Source organism: Mixophyes fleayi, chromosome 2, assembly GCF_038048845.1.
Source record: "Mixophyes fleayi isolate aMixFle1 chromosome 2, aMixFle1.hap1, whole genome shotgun sequence".
Taxonomy (NCBI): domain Eukaryota; kingdom Metazoa; phylum Chordata; class Amphibia; order Anura; family Limnodynastidae; genus Mixophyes; species Mixophyes fleayi.
The window spans coordinates 72,242,459-72,254,408 of NC_134403.1; the positions used below are offsets into that span (position 1 = coordinate 72,242,459).

General features: G+C 41.3%; 1 protein-coding gene across 1 annotated transcript; it reads right to left on the reverse strand.

The window, feature by feature from the left end:
- Positions 1 to 1,853: 1,853 nt before the first annotated feature.
- On the reverse strand, positions 1,854 to 11,706 carry LOC142140147 (baculoviral IAP repeat-containing protein 5.1-like). The gene is made up of 4 exons (XM_075198002.1): positions 11,550 to 11,706; positions 10,222 to 10,331; positions 3,823 to 3,940; positions 1,854 to 2,276 (listed from the first exon to the last, which is right to left on the reverse strand). The coding sequence occupies exons 1-4, from the start codon at positions 11,685 to 11,687 to the stop codon at positions 2,154 to 2,156; spliced, it is 489 nt and encodes a 162-aa protein (XP_075054103.1). The 5' UTR covers positions 11,688 to 11,706; the 3' UTR covers positions 1,854 to 2,153.
- Positions 11,707 to 11,950: the final 244 nt, after the last annotated feature.

Sequence of the window (11,950 nt, forward strand, 5' to 3'; positions counted from 1 at the left end):
ACCTTAGAACGACTAATAACAGGGCATTCACTCGTAGCAGAGTATACTGCAACATATATATATATATATCTATCTATCTATCATTTTATACATTTCTGACTGTCGCAAGGTGCATTTATAATTGGGGTTTTCAACTTTGCCTTTCACTAAAAATGGTCATATTCTACATACAAATACAGCAATCCATGCAAGAGCCATTCTAGAAGTGACAGTTCAAATGCTTGCATATGTGTTCAGTATATTTACCCTAGACAATCAGTGACAGCAATTCCATCTTTAAATATATTATAGAGTTAATTTGCTTAATTTTAAGAAATGTACTTGTTTGATTGTGAATTTATGACCTGCAGAAAGAGCTTTTAAAGAAGTTTACATTTTCCAGCTTCTACGAATGCAGTTCTAGTGGTGGGGCAGGCAGATATATAATGTAACTGCGGATAGATAAACAAGTATGGCGCCCCAATGTGTAGTATTGTAAGTAATATGGGAAGATGTAATAAAATGCGTACTATAAAGATGAAGTCAAAGATCATGTGGTAGAATCGGAGTTCCTCTTCTGAGGTGATATCTCCCCCTCTCCAACAATAGCAACAATGTGGATCCAAAAATAGAAAAAAACACGTATAGTGTAATAGAGTTATATAATATATCACCAAATGTGATAAACCTCCACCAGGATCAATTGTTAGCCCGGCACCAAATGGGTTAATATTAAGAGTACACCTCCAAAACACAAGCAACTTGTACTGCGTACCAGATGATGTGAAGTGAGCTCTAAAACAGCAATTCCTCAGTCAGAAGTCATCCAGGGCGGTAATGGATGAGATAGACAAAAGAATGCAATGTAAAGGTATGAAAATGACAATTTATTAAAAATAGTAGGAACTCACATATGGTAAGAATAACGATGCCAATAGCGACCACAGCTCAACGCGTTTCGTCCCAGCACAGTGGGACTTCCTCAGGAGCAAACAACATGTTGAACATTCAAAAATACCGGCCTTATAACCGGACAGTCGCGCCATTTTGGCGCATGCGCAGAACCGCCATACACTGCGCATGAAAAAACTTTATATAATAATATATTTATATGATATATAATGTATATTCTGTCTGTAGATGTTTACAAACAGCCATGTCGATAGGAATCTGTTTAAGAGGCTCCTATAGTGGTAGTACTAAGCTTTGCTTTATTTCAAACGTTGCACATTTAGGGCTAGATTTACTAAACTGCGGGAGATGCCTATAGCAACCAATCAGATTCTAGTTCTCATTTAGTACATTCTACAAAATGACAGCTAGAATCTGATTGGTTGCTATAGGCAACACCTCCACTTTTTCAAACTCACTATTTAGTAAATATACCCGTTAGTATTGCTCGGTTTAGAGAATAATATCTAGGAAAAGCACACCTGCAAATACTGTTTTCACCTCCAAAACTCTGTGCTTGCATATTATAGAAGCCTCCTGTTTGTAGATTAAATTAGAACGGCTTCTTAGCTGGGGCACCAAGAGGGTGGTGGGGCAGATACAAAGTATCCCAGCCTATGTGGGGACTCTGATGGTAATCACAGTGAAGGTGAATGGTGTCCAGGCCTGTTCATGCTGAATTATAGGCTGGGGAAAGTGACTGCTTGGTCTCCTCCCTTAGGTCCATGTAGTCACTCTGCTATGCTGCATGCCTAGCCCCAGCTTTCCCAGAGCAGCTGATCATATCCCCATAGGCTGCACATACCTAGGAGGCCCCTCCCCCAATCATCTGCACTAATGCAGAGGTCATCCTCAGCCACATTAACAATTTATTGTGAGAAATTAGGAAGGGGGAGGGGCTGCAGCTAGCCAATCATTTGCCTCCTTCCCCACATGACAGCCTAAACACCACTATTCAGATTGCTGCATGTGATAGTCATTAGACAGTATACTGGGAGAGGGTAGAAAGTCATATGATCAATACTTTTATAGCAGAGACATTGGCAAGATATGACCAAATAGATTTTATTAACAATAAGCCATTGTTTGCATTAAAAAAAATAAAAAATGGAAATTTAAAACTTATTTACACAGTGATGTTCAAGCTGAATAGTTCCAAAGTACTGACACTTACATGCAAACGTTACAGTCATATTATGCTGGAAAGTATAAAGCCACTTTTATTAGGGTTCAACATCTATTTCTAATGAGCAGCTATGTTGATTGGAAAAGTATTCTACCAGACGTCTGGTCGTAGCTATCATTTCCTCATCAAGATATTGGGTGACAACAGTTGCAAATTTGTGCTATAAAGAAAAAAAAAATCATTAGAAATTTACAAAAATGTTGTATTACTTAAGCTCAATGCTTAGCTTCAGATATGACCAATGCTTCTCATCAATAACACCATATTCATAGTGACTTAAGACAGCTACCACTCCATAGGAAGCCACTGGCCAGGTCTTCCTCTACAAGGATGGATGAAGTCTGCTTTCATTAACCATAACATCCACCAGCATAACCAAAGGCATCACAGACGTTACATATGCAACAGAGCCCAAAACCCCTAGGGGGCCCAGGAGTGCCAACCCCAATTACAACATTTGGCATACAAGTCTCCCAAATTTGTTCAATTGCTACCTTGTCTCCTATGTTCCATCCTATGCAACCATTGGCCACAACCTCCAAGCATCCCTGCCTACAAGCAGCTTGAGTGCTGACTGATGTAGCCCTTCCTGAGAGCTCAGTTTTGTTGCCATAGTTTAGAACATACCGACCTACTTTTTATACCTCCTATCAAAGAGATCCCGGAAGAGATGTCCAAGAGATAAATGTGGGGGCCACGATTCATATAGTAGGCAAAGATGGTTCAGAAGTGAAAGTATTTTGCAGAGTCTGTTACAGGGTCATGGTACATAGAGGCAGACTAGCATAAAGACCTGTATTGCATGTTTAGAAGGGGGGAAAGTGTATCTGACAATGGTGGCAAACCCCTGTATCACAGCTTGGTAAGACCATCTGGTTTCAAACCTTCAGAACTAATCGTTATCGGGGCTGAATGTCAATCTGAAGTAATGTGTAAGTGTTGAGGGACAGACAGATCATTTACCACATCCCCAGAAGGTCAGATTATTTTCTATGATAAATGAAGGAGCAGTAAGATGCATTTATTATAATGAATGGTGCCAGGTAATGTGCAAATATAACCCTTGTGTTGAGTTGCATAAAAAAAATCTGGTGTCAAAAGAGAATGTTTACACTCAATGCCATAATTCTGCTTACTATACAACCCAATATACTGTACATGCAGCAATATTATACATTGCTGTTCATAAAGTTCATGGTGGGAGAAAGGATTTAAAACTACATTACAGTAACTAGTGATCAATCCAGTGAATAAAAAAAATAAAAATGAAAAACTCTGTATTCAGAGCAAGTTGGTGACAGTGCTTATTAGGGGAGACTAAGGAAAGACTAAAGAAAGGGACATAGCTAGTGGTCCAAAAACTGCAAGAGGGCGGGAACCGTGCAGCCATTGTATCTTACATTATACCATTACATTAAATGTATGTGAAGGAGACAAACTACAGCAACAATGTGACCAATGTCTATCAGTCCCAGTAAACACCAGACTGGGATCTCTGAAACATTAATTAGGACTGTTTGAATGTCTTGTTGGTCAATGGCCATCTTGTTAGAAGAGCAACCAGATTTGTCTATATGAACATTTATTGTTGTGTTGTAGTGTAAACGGTTTAACTTTGTAACAAGGAAATAACAGCCAGTTTTAGGGGGGGGGGTTATACAATTCCAAAATGTAAATATTAAGAAAAAATAAAGTATCATGCTTACATAGAAAGACTTAATCCGATGAACCTCCAGCCGTAGCAGCTCTTCCATGGTCATGTCATCAATGTTCTTAGATAGGCAGAGGAAGCCACAGGTGGCAGAGCGTTTGGAGTGCTCCGCCCTACAGAGGGCAGATAAATTACATGTTATAAAGAGCCTTGTCCGTCAAGATGTGGCAACACCTCTAGAGCTGAAGCCATATACCAGCAGTGACAGGTAGGTGCCCATTTCTTGTCACTGCTTATTTTACTAAAATGAATTAATCTTCTTTTAAAGCAAAAGCAGTGTTCACACATAGCATGATCAAGATATGGGACATCCGTTTTAAGACTTATATAGTTATTATACTTATCTAGAGAATAACAAACACTAACCATCTAACAGTAATTCAGTCAGATGCCCTTGCAGACTTTCAGCTCTCCATGCTTGTCCTGCCTGGTTTAAATAGCCTGGGGCCTTTTACCAGGTTTAGATTACACCAGTAACTGGTCTACAGCAGTATGGTTATGTATGAGCCACTTTTTATACATGTCCCCGATGTTAATGAAGTTGTACAACCGCAATCCCGTTTGGAGCAGACCCGGTATATCCTATTTGCTCTAAGCAGCATGACTGTCAGTGCATCTCTTCCCTAACCATGTCCAAGTGTAGAGTTTTATCATTAGACCTCCCAACTGGAGGTGTGGGCTCTAAGTGGTCATAAAAGATAACACTTTATAAAATCCCCTTTATATCACCTTCACCACCCAATATATTCTCATAACAATTACATTTATTCCATTATATGTCACCATTTGTAGAACACCATAAACATAAGGTAACATACAGAGTAATATTGCACAAACCTGAGACAGTCTGTGTGTGGCCAGAAGTGACCGTGTTTTACAAGATGCACACTTGAATAAAAAGGCAAGAAACCAAGTATGTGCGTCTGTTATTACTCTGTTCTCTAAGCTTTCTGGGTTTTTTTTGGCTGTATATTTTTGTCTAGACTAGATAGATTATAGCACACCTGAGGTGCTGCACACTCGTCCACAGCTCCTGTTTGAACAGGTTGAGCTTTAGGTTACAATGGGACATCCATGTGCAGCTAGAAGTCCTCCACTGACCTCTCCCCTTATGTACCATCTCTCTGCTGTGGTGTATGAAGGGGATGTAATTTACCACTTTTGGGGCATGAAAGGAATGTGCACAGGTGGGACACATAAGACCCGTTCCGGAAGTAGGGATCATCAGCAAAGTTAATTATACACTTGTGTCTTATCACAACATTCTATACATGCCACAATAAACCCCACCAGGTGAAGCATTTAAGCTGTGATAATCTCTGCCAATGTAATCCACAGGAGATGTGTTCAAGCATCTGTGATTCATAATAGAAGTGTATTACAACCTTATAAAGAATCTCTTGGTAAATTATTAGAGATTGTCACTGACCCCCGTGTTTTGGTTTTGGTTTTGGATCTGGATTACCTTCGTGTTTTGGTTGTGCAAAACCGCCATTGCGTGTTTTGGTTTTGTTTTGCTATTTTGTTGGAAAAATCAATGTTTTTGGGCATAAAATAACCAAATTTAGTTCTCCACCTGTTTCTTGGATAAGTAATCTAATTGTAAAGCTAATACATCATCAAAAAAACTGTTTAATTCCTGGTAGGTAGGCCTTCATTAATTCTACACACAAACCAGATTGTCTTCCTCTCTATCTATGCATATTGGCAATGCAGCCCTTGTCTTTGGGTGTATATTACACCCTACACTTATAGTTAAATATGCAAAGAAATGGACAAAGGCAGTTTGGTTTCTGTCTCTACAGGCCCCCCTCCACTTGTAGAAAATACAAAAAAAAAAAAAAAAAGCTGTTATAGACTGTACAATATTATTTGAAATGGACAAAGGCAGTTTGGGGTCAGTCTGTGTATAACACCCTACCCATAATGAGAAATTGCCAAAACAGCAACCTTTCAAGATGGTACGCGATATGGAAATGCCCCAAATCCCTTTCCTCTTTGGGGGTAGATTGCAGCCTAGACAAATAGAAAGTTTTAAAAAGATGTTATCGTCATCATCTGGAGCTTCATCCTCAACCTCATCAGTGTGTACGTCATCACAGACTATCAATTCATTGCCGCTTGAATTCACCATTAGAGAACAGTCAGTGCTTGGATATCTTTGATGGTGAAGGCCTTCCCCGTGGAAGATGTAGTTCATTTATATAAACATCATTTTCTCCACATTTTTGGGAAGTAACCAGGGCCGGTGCAAGGTTTCTGGGCACCCTAGGCAAAGCCCCAGCCTGGCGCCCCTGCCCCCCCCCCCCACCAACACCCTCGACCCATACTCAAACTCATCAAGAAGAGAACTGAATGCTTCAAGTCAGATTAAAGGGAATTTAAAATGCAATTGATTTACTAGTAGAGGAACATTCACCATTCACATTTCCATAGTGCCTAAATGAACAAATATTCACTATATTGTAAAATGAGGTAAATAATAAGTGACTGAATTCCACATATTTATTGGCATATAACACAAGAATACTGAACATGAGGTAGAAAAGCAATATACCCCAAACCTTATTTAATCAATAATATGGGCAGGGGGACACATGGCCAGGGAGACACAGGCACAAATGAGCAGGGAGACACAGGCACAGGGGGACACAGGCACAAATGGGCAGGGGGACACAGGCACAAATGGGCAGGGGGACACAGGCACAAATGGGCAGGGGGACACATGGGCATGGGGACACAGGCACAAATGGGCAGGGGGACACATGGGCTGGGAGACACAGGCACAAATGGGCAGGGGGAGACAGGCACACATTGGCAGGGGGACACATGGGCTGGGAGACAGGCACAAATGGGCAGGGGCACACATGGGCAGGGGCACACAGGAACCTGAGGGTGTCATGTTGTTGTCATTCTGAATGGCTATCAATGGATCACATAGACATCTCTCTTTACCTTGGTCACCAAAGTTTCTCCAGTTTCTTAGTCCAGGGGACTGAACAACGCTGCTCCTTTTCACAGTGGTTTTAAGCAGCGCTGCCACAGCACCTCCCCTGCCGGACTCTCAGCTCTCTGCTGCATCTGAATGTACCAAGCCAGGGATTAATGGGGTGCACTGGCTGCACAGACAATCAAGCCTCCCGCCGGAATCTACTCCTGCAGCCTCCGACATTGCAACGGCATCCACGCAGCGATAACACCCGGAGTAGCTGCATGTCACCCTGGCTGTGACCTGCGAGTAGCTATCCGGGGGTGAGGATTTGGGCACCATGGCTCCTTCAGTACCTCCTCCGTGGGCAGGGAATAGCTGTGAAGGGGAGGGCTCCTTGCTGCACAGCTGTGCAATGAATCACTGAATGACTCCATTTCAGATCCTGGACAAATCATAATATGCGCGGCGGCTAATGGCATTGTAGGTCAGTTAATCATGCCCGCGGCTGCCGATAGTATTAAAGACATTATTGACTATTACATGGCTTCAGTGGCGCCCCCCAGAGCACGGCGCCCTAGGCAGCTGCCTAACTCTGCCTAATGGAAGCGCTGGCCCTGGAAGTAACCTTCTACGGCGATCACTGAATAAATTCCCGGCTGTGCCGAACACTCGTTCAGAGTACACACTGGAGGGTGGGCAGCTTAGGTATTGCAAAGCAAGTTTGTACATGGGTTTCCAAATGGCCTGCTTTTCCTCCCAGTAAGGAAAGGGGCTATCTGACATTTCCATATCCATTACCTCTTGAAAATAATCCTCCACCATCCTTTGCATGTTTATACTCGTATTGGATGGAGTTATGGGCAAGGTGACATTTTTTAGAAAAATCCTTCAAACCAGCCCAGGGGATAAATGTATTAACATGCGGGTTCTTCAACACCCGCGAGTTCAGCGTCTTCGGCGATTAAATTTAAAGCGGTGCTGCATTGTAAAGGAAAGTTTCCCTTTACAATGCAGTGCCGCTTTAAATTTAATGATGATTGACGAAAGCATCTCCTGCACCTCACAGTTATTTCGTAGGAAGTTCTGCACCACCAAGTTGATGGTGTGAGCAAAACAGGGAATGTGCTGGAAATCACCCAGCTGTAATGCTCGCACTATATTGTTGGCGTTATCTGAAATGACATATCCTGTGGAGAGTCCAAGTGGTATAAGCCATGTATCAATCACATCTTAGTTTGTGTAACAAATTGTCAGCTGTATGCCTGTTAGTGAAGCTGGTGATACAAAGAGTGGCCTGTCTGTGACAAATGTTACGTAGTGGTGTACATGCTGCTGCTGTTCCTGCTGGTGAAGGTGAATGACCAACCCAGTGGGCTGTCACAGTCATATAGTCTTTGGTTTGGCCACTTCCACTTGTCCACATATCTGTGGTTAAGTGGACAGTATGGCATTTTTCAGTGCAATCTACATTTGTACACACTTTTTGGTATAGTTGTGGAATAGCTTTACGGGAAAAATGGTGTCGCGATGGAATTCTGTAACGCAGACACAAAACCTCAATTAACTTTGAAAAACCAGCTGCATTTATTGTGGAGATTGGACGCAGATCTAACACTAACATTGCAGCCATGGCGTCTGTGATTCGCTTGGCGACTGGGTGACTGCTGTCATATTTGCTTCCCCAGCAAATGATTGTTTCACAGTTAATTGCTGAAATGTAGGACTGCTCATTTTCTTGGCCTGCCTCTGGGCTGACGATTCACCCCCAGCAACAGCAGCAGCAGTGGGACCAACACTTTCTTCAGAGGAATCAATTATAGTGCAGGAGTCAGCCTTAATAAGTGGGATGCGGGGCTAATTCCGAGCACTACTGAGGATATTGATGAGGATGGTGTGGTGTGTATTTTGTAGCCATCGGGATATAGGTGACCGGAGGGTCCTAGCTGATGATGGAGTGCTTGTAATTTTTTTGGAAGTACTTTCAGCTTTTCCCAACACTTTGCCATGAACTCTCATTAAATGGTGTAACAGACGAGGTTCCAAGTGGGTTAAGGTCCCTTCCCTCGACTGACTGTGGCTTGACATACACTACAAATAGCTATACAATTGTTGTCTGGATTGGGGTAGAAATAATTCCACACATAAGTGGATTTTTTTGTTTTATGGCCAGGCATGACAATGGCCTTTTTCTTGTCACGTGCCAGAACTGCTGCAGGACTTACACAAACAACATCATTCTCATTAGCGCCCTCGTCGCCTACACAAATCTCCCCTTCATCCTCTTCTATTTCCAAAGTGGCATCCTCAATTTGTGTATCACCGGCTACACTCGGGCTGTTCAGAACTGCTGAAAGGGCCCCTGTTTATGGGTTCACTAACAGAATGCTCACGATTAGACATCCCACTGTTGGATGGACTCTCCACAGGGATTGGTGTCATTTCTGATTCAGAGCAAACATTATCCTCTAATGCCTTACTGTTATCTTGCAGCTCGCCTTTGACGCGTAACAGTAGTTGTGCACCAATTGTAGGCTTGGTAACATTTTTGGATCTGCCACTAAGAGAAAGGTGAAGGCCTCATTCTCTCTTTGCCACTGCGTGTGTAGAATGGCATGTTGGCAATTTATTTTTATTTATTTTTTAATCGGCAGTTAACTTTTCCTCAGTTACACTTTTTCGCTTCAACGCGATATTTTTTTTTTTTTGGTGCGTTTTTTTTGCCTGATTTCAAAAGACGGTGTAGTTTGACACTGCTGCAAAATAGGACTTTTTTCACAGCCAGATATATTGCTGCAAAAGAATTGGGGGACACCCCAACAGCACTTGGAGTGCCAGAAACTGAACAAAAACCCTCCTCTCTTCTCCTCTTACTGCTGTAACAACTGGTATTAAGATTTCAATGGTATTGAATACAATCAATCACTGTCCCTGCGCTGATATAGCCAGTGTGACCTAACCCTGCTTTCTCCCTCTGTCAAATGGCGATGGATTGCTGTGGAGGCTGGTATTTATGCTTTTCAAATCTCGCGAGATCCGAGCTCAGAAAAACAAATACGTTACGATGACATTTTGCCTCGATTTCAAAACCGAAGCCTGCTCGGTACTCGGATACCCTAAATTCGGTAGGATTCGGATCTCGGGGAACCAAGCCCGCCCATATCTATAAATTATGAGCACTAGTGTCAACTTATAACTTCTGAACTGGACATTTTCACTTACATATTATATTTAAAAAAACAAAAAAAAACACCTCATACTTTAGAGGACTCATCCTGATAGGGGACGAAGAGACAAATTTTCTATATCTGCTTTATATTATACAGCTATTAGTTAGCAATGCATTTATATGCTCACAGAGCAGTTTGTTGGCAGCAAACATTCCTGTAGTTTACGCTCGTTAGCACATTATCAATAACATCATCTATACAGCACCCCAAGATCTGTCATTAAGTTAATACTCACCAAGGATCATCATCTGGCTCCCAGCCCTCCAACTCCTTCAGGCAGAAAAAACAGCAAGCAACATCAGGCTCATTCTCCGTAGGGCAGTGTACAAAGCCAGCCTTGGCCATCTAAAGGAGGATAAATTGCATTGCATCATGAAAGGTTTGTGGAGATAGTTAGCAGCAAGTATGGTGGACAAAACATCTGCAAGTTTTAGTTTTTGTTGGGTATAATGGATAGGCATGAGGAAATAAATAAGTTGTCCTATCTTGCAGATACATTTAGTAATACATTTTTTTAAAATACAGTACTTGTTAATTATATGGGCACCACTTGATACATGGACACCACCCACCTGCTACTTGGTAGAGAGCATCCAGGAAGTAAGCTCCTCAGCTGGAGGGGTCTATTGGTGTGGATTTGGTTACCATCACCATCTCCCCACTAGTGCGGATTATAACAATTCTCCCTGGAATGACAGGTGGGAGGGGTTCATGTGGTGCCCCTATAGTTATCAAGTACCAAAAATACTTGTGCTTCATTGTGCACATTGTATGAATATAAGTTTTCCTGTGGGTTTAGTAACAGGAGGACTGTATTTTGCATTTACACTTCCCTAGACATAAGGAGTGAATGCACCTTAGATTAGTCAATAGAATAATTAAAAATGTATGTTTATTTTTTTTAAAAAATAATTTAAAAAAAACAAAACATATATGCTGCCCTAGCATGTGTTTTGTTGGAGTAGGTGGCTATTACAAACCTGGAGAAGCACACTATTTTAATAGCCGCCACAGACATCCAAGTAGGGAATATATGAATGAATAATATATATATATATATATATATATATTTTTTTTTAGGAAAATTTGTAATCATCATAAGAGGGTCAAAACTAAACCAGAGATTCTGTACTAACACATCATAGGGCTCATTAAGTCAAGCATTTAGTTACTAAGTATTCCCAGAGAAACATAGGCACACTGTGCTGGCTAGCATATCAGTTGACCCAGTTTCTGGGCATTGCAGCTGACCCACAGTTTCCATCACTGCTCTTGTGGCAGATGCATACAGACACCAAGACCAATGAACCCCCATAACAGCCAAATTCAGACAGCAATTTGCTCACCATATTCTCTTTAGAACACCACAGACATATTTTGACTAAGAACTAAACACCCATCTGGACAAGAGCTAAAAGATAGCTTAATCTTATGTATACATTTTTCAGAAGGGTTCTAACAATTTAAAAAAAAAAAAAAAAAAAAAAGAAGTCCTTATGTTTCTTGTCCAATGAAAGCTACATATATTTAGCACATGATTATGCTTTTTAAACCCATACTTACAGTTTCAGGAGTGCACTTGCAGTTTTCCATGAAAGGCCAGTCTGTAAAGGTGCTCAACCTTTTGTTATAATCAAACATAGAACTGAAATCCTTCAGATGCTGTAAGACTTGCATAAACCTATTCTTAGCATCATGCATATTTTACTTCTTTATTTAAATTTTTAAACCAAAAAAAACCCCCATTAAACCTACCTGTATAGATCTATATATATAAGGAGTGAAGTTACCACACCTCCATTTGTGAATGTCTGACTGTGACTGTCCATTAACCCTATGGTTGCTCTCAGAAATTACCAGAATAGGACTTCATCCAAAATGCTCTAAGTTATTAGACTGAATAAGAGATTACCACTGGAAATGAAACAGTTAAAACCAGGGGGAATCTACTCAGCTGTCAGACT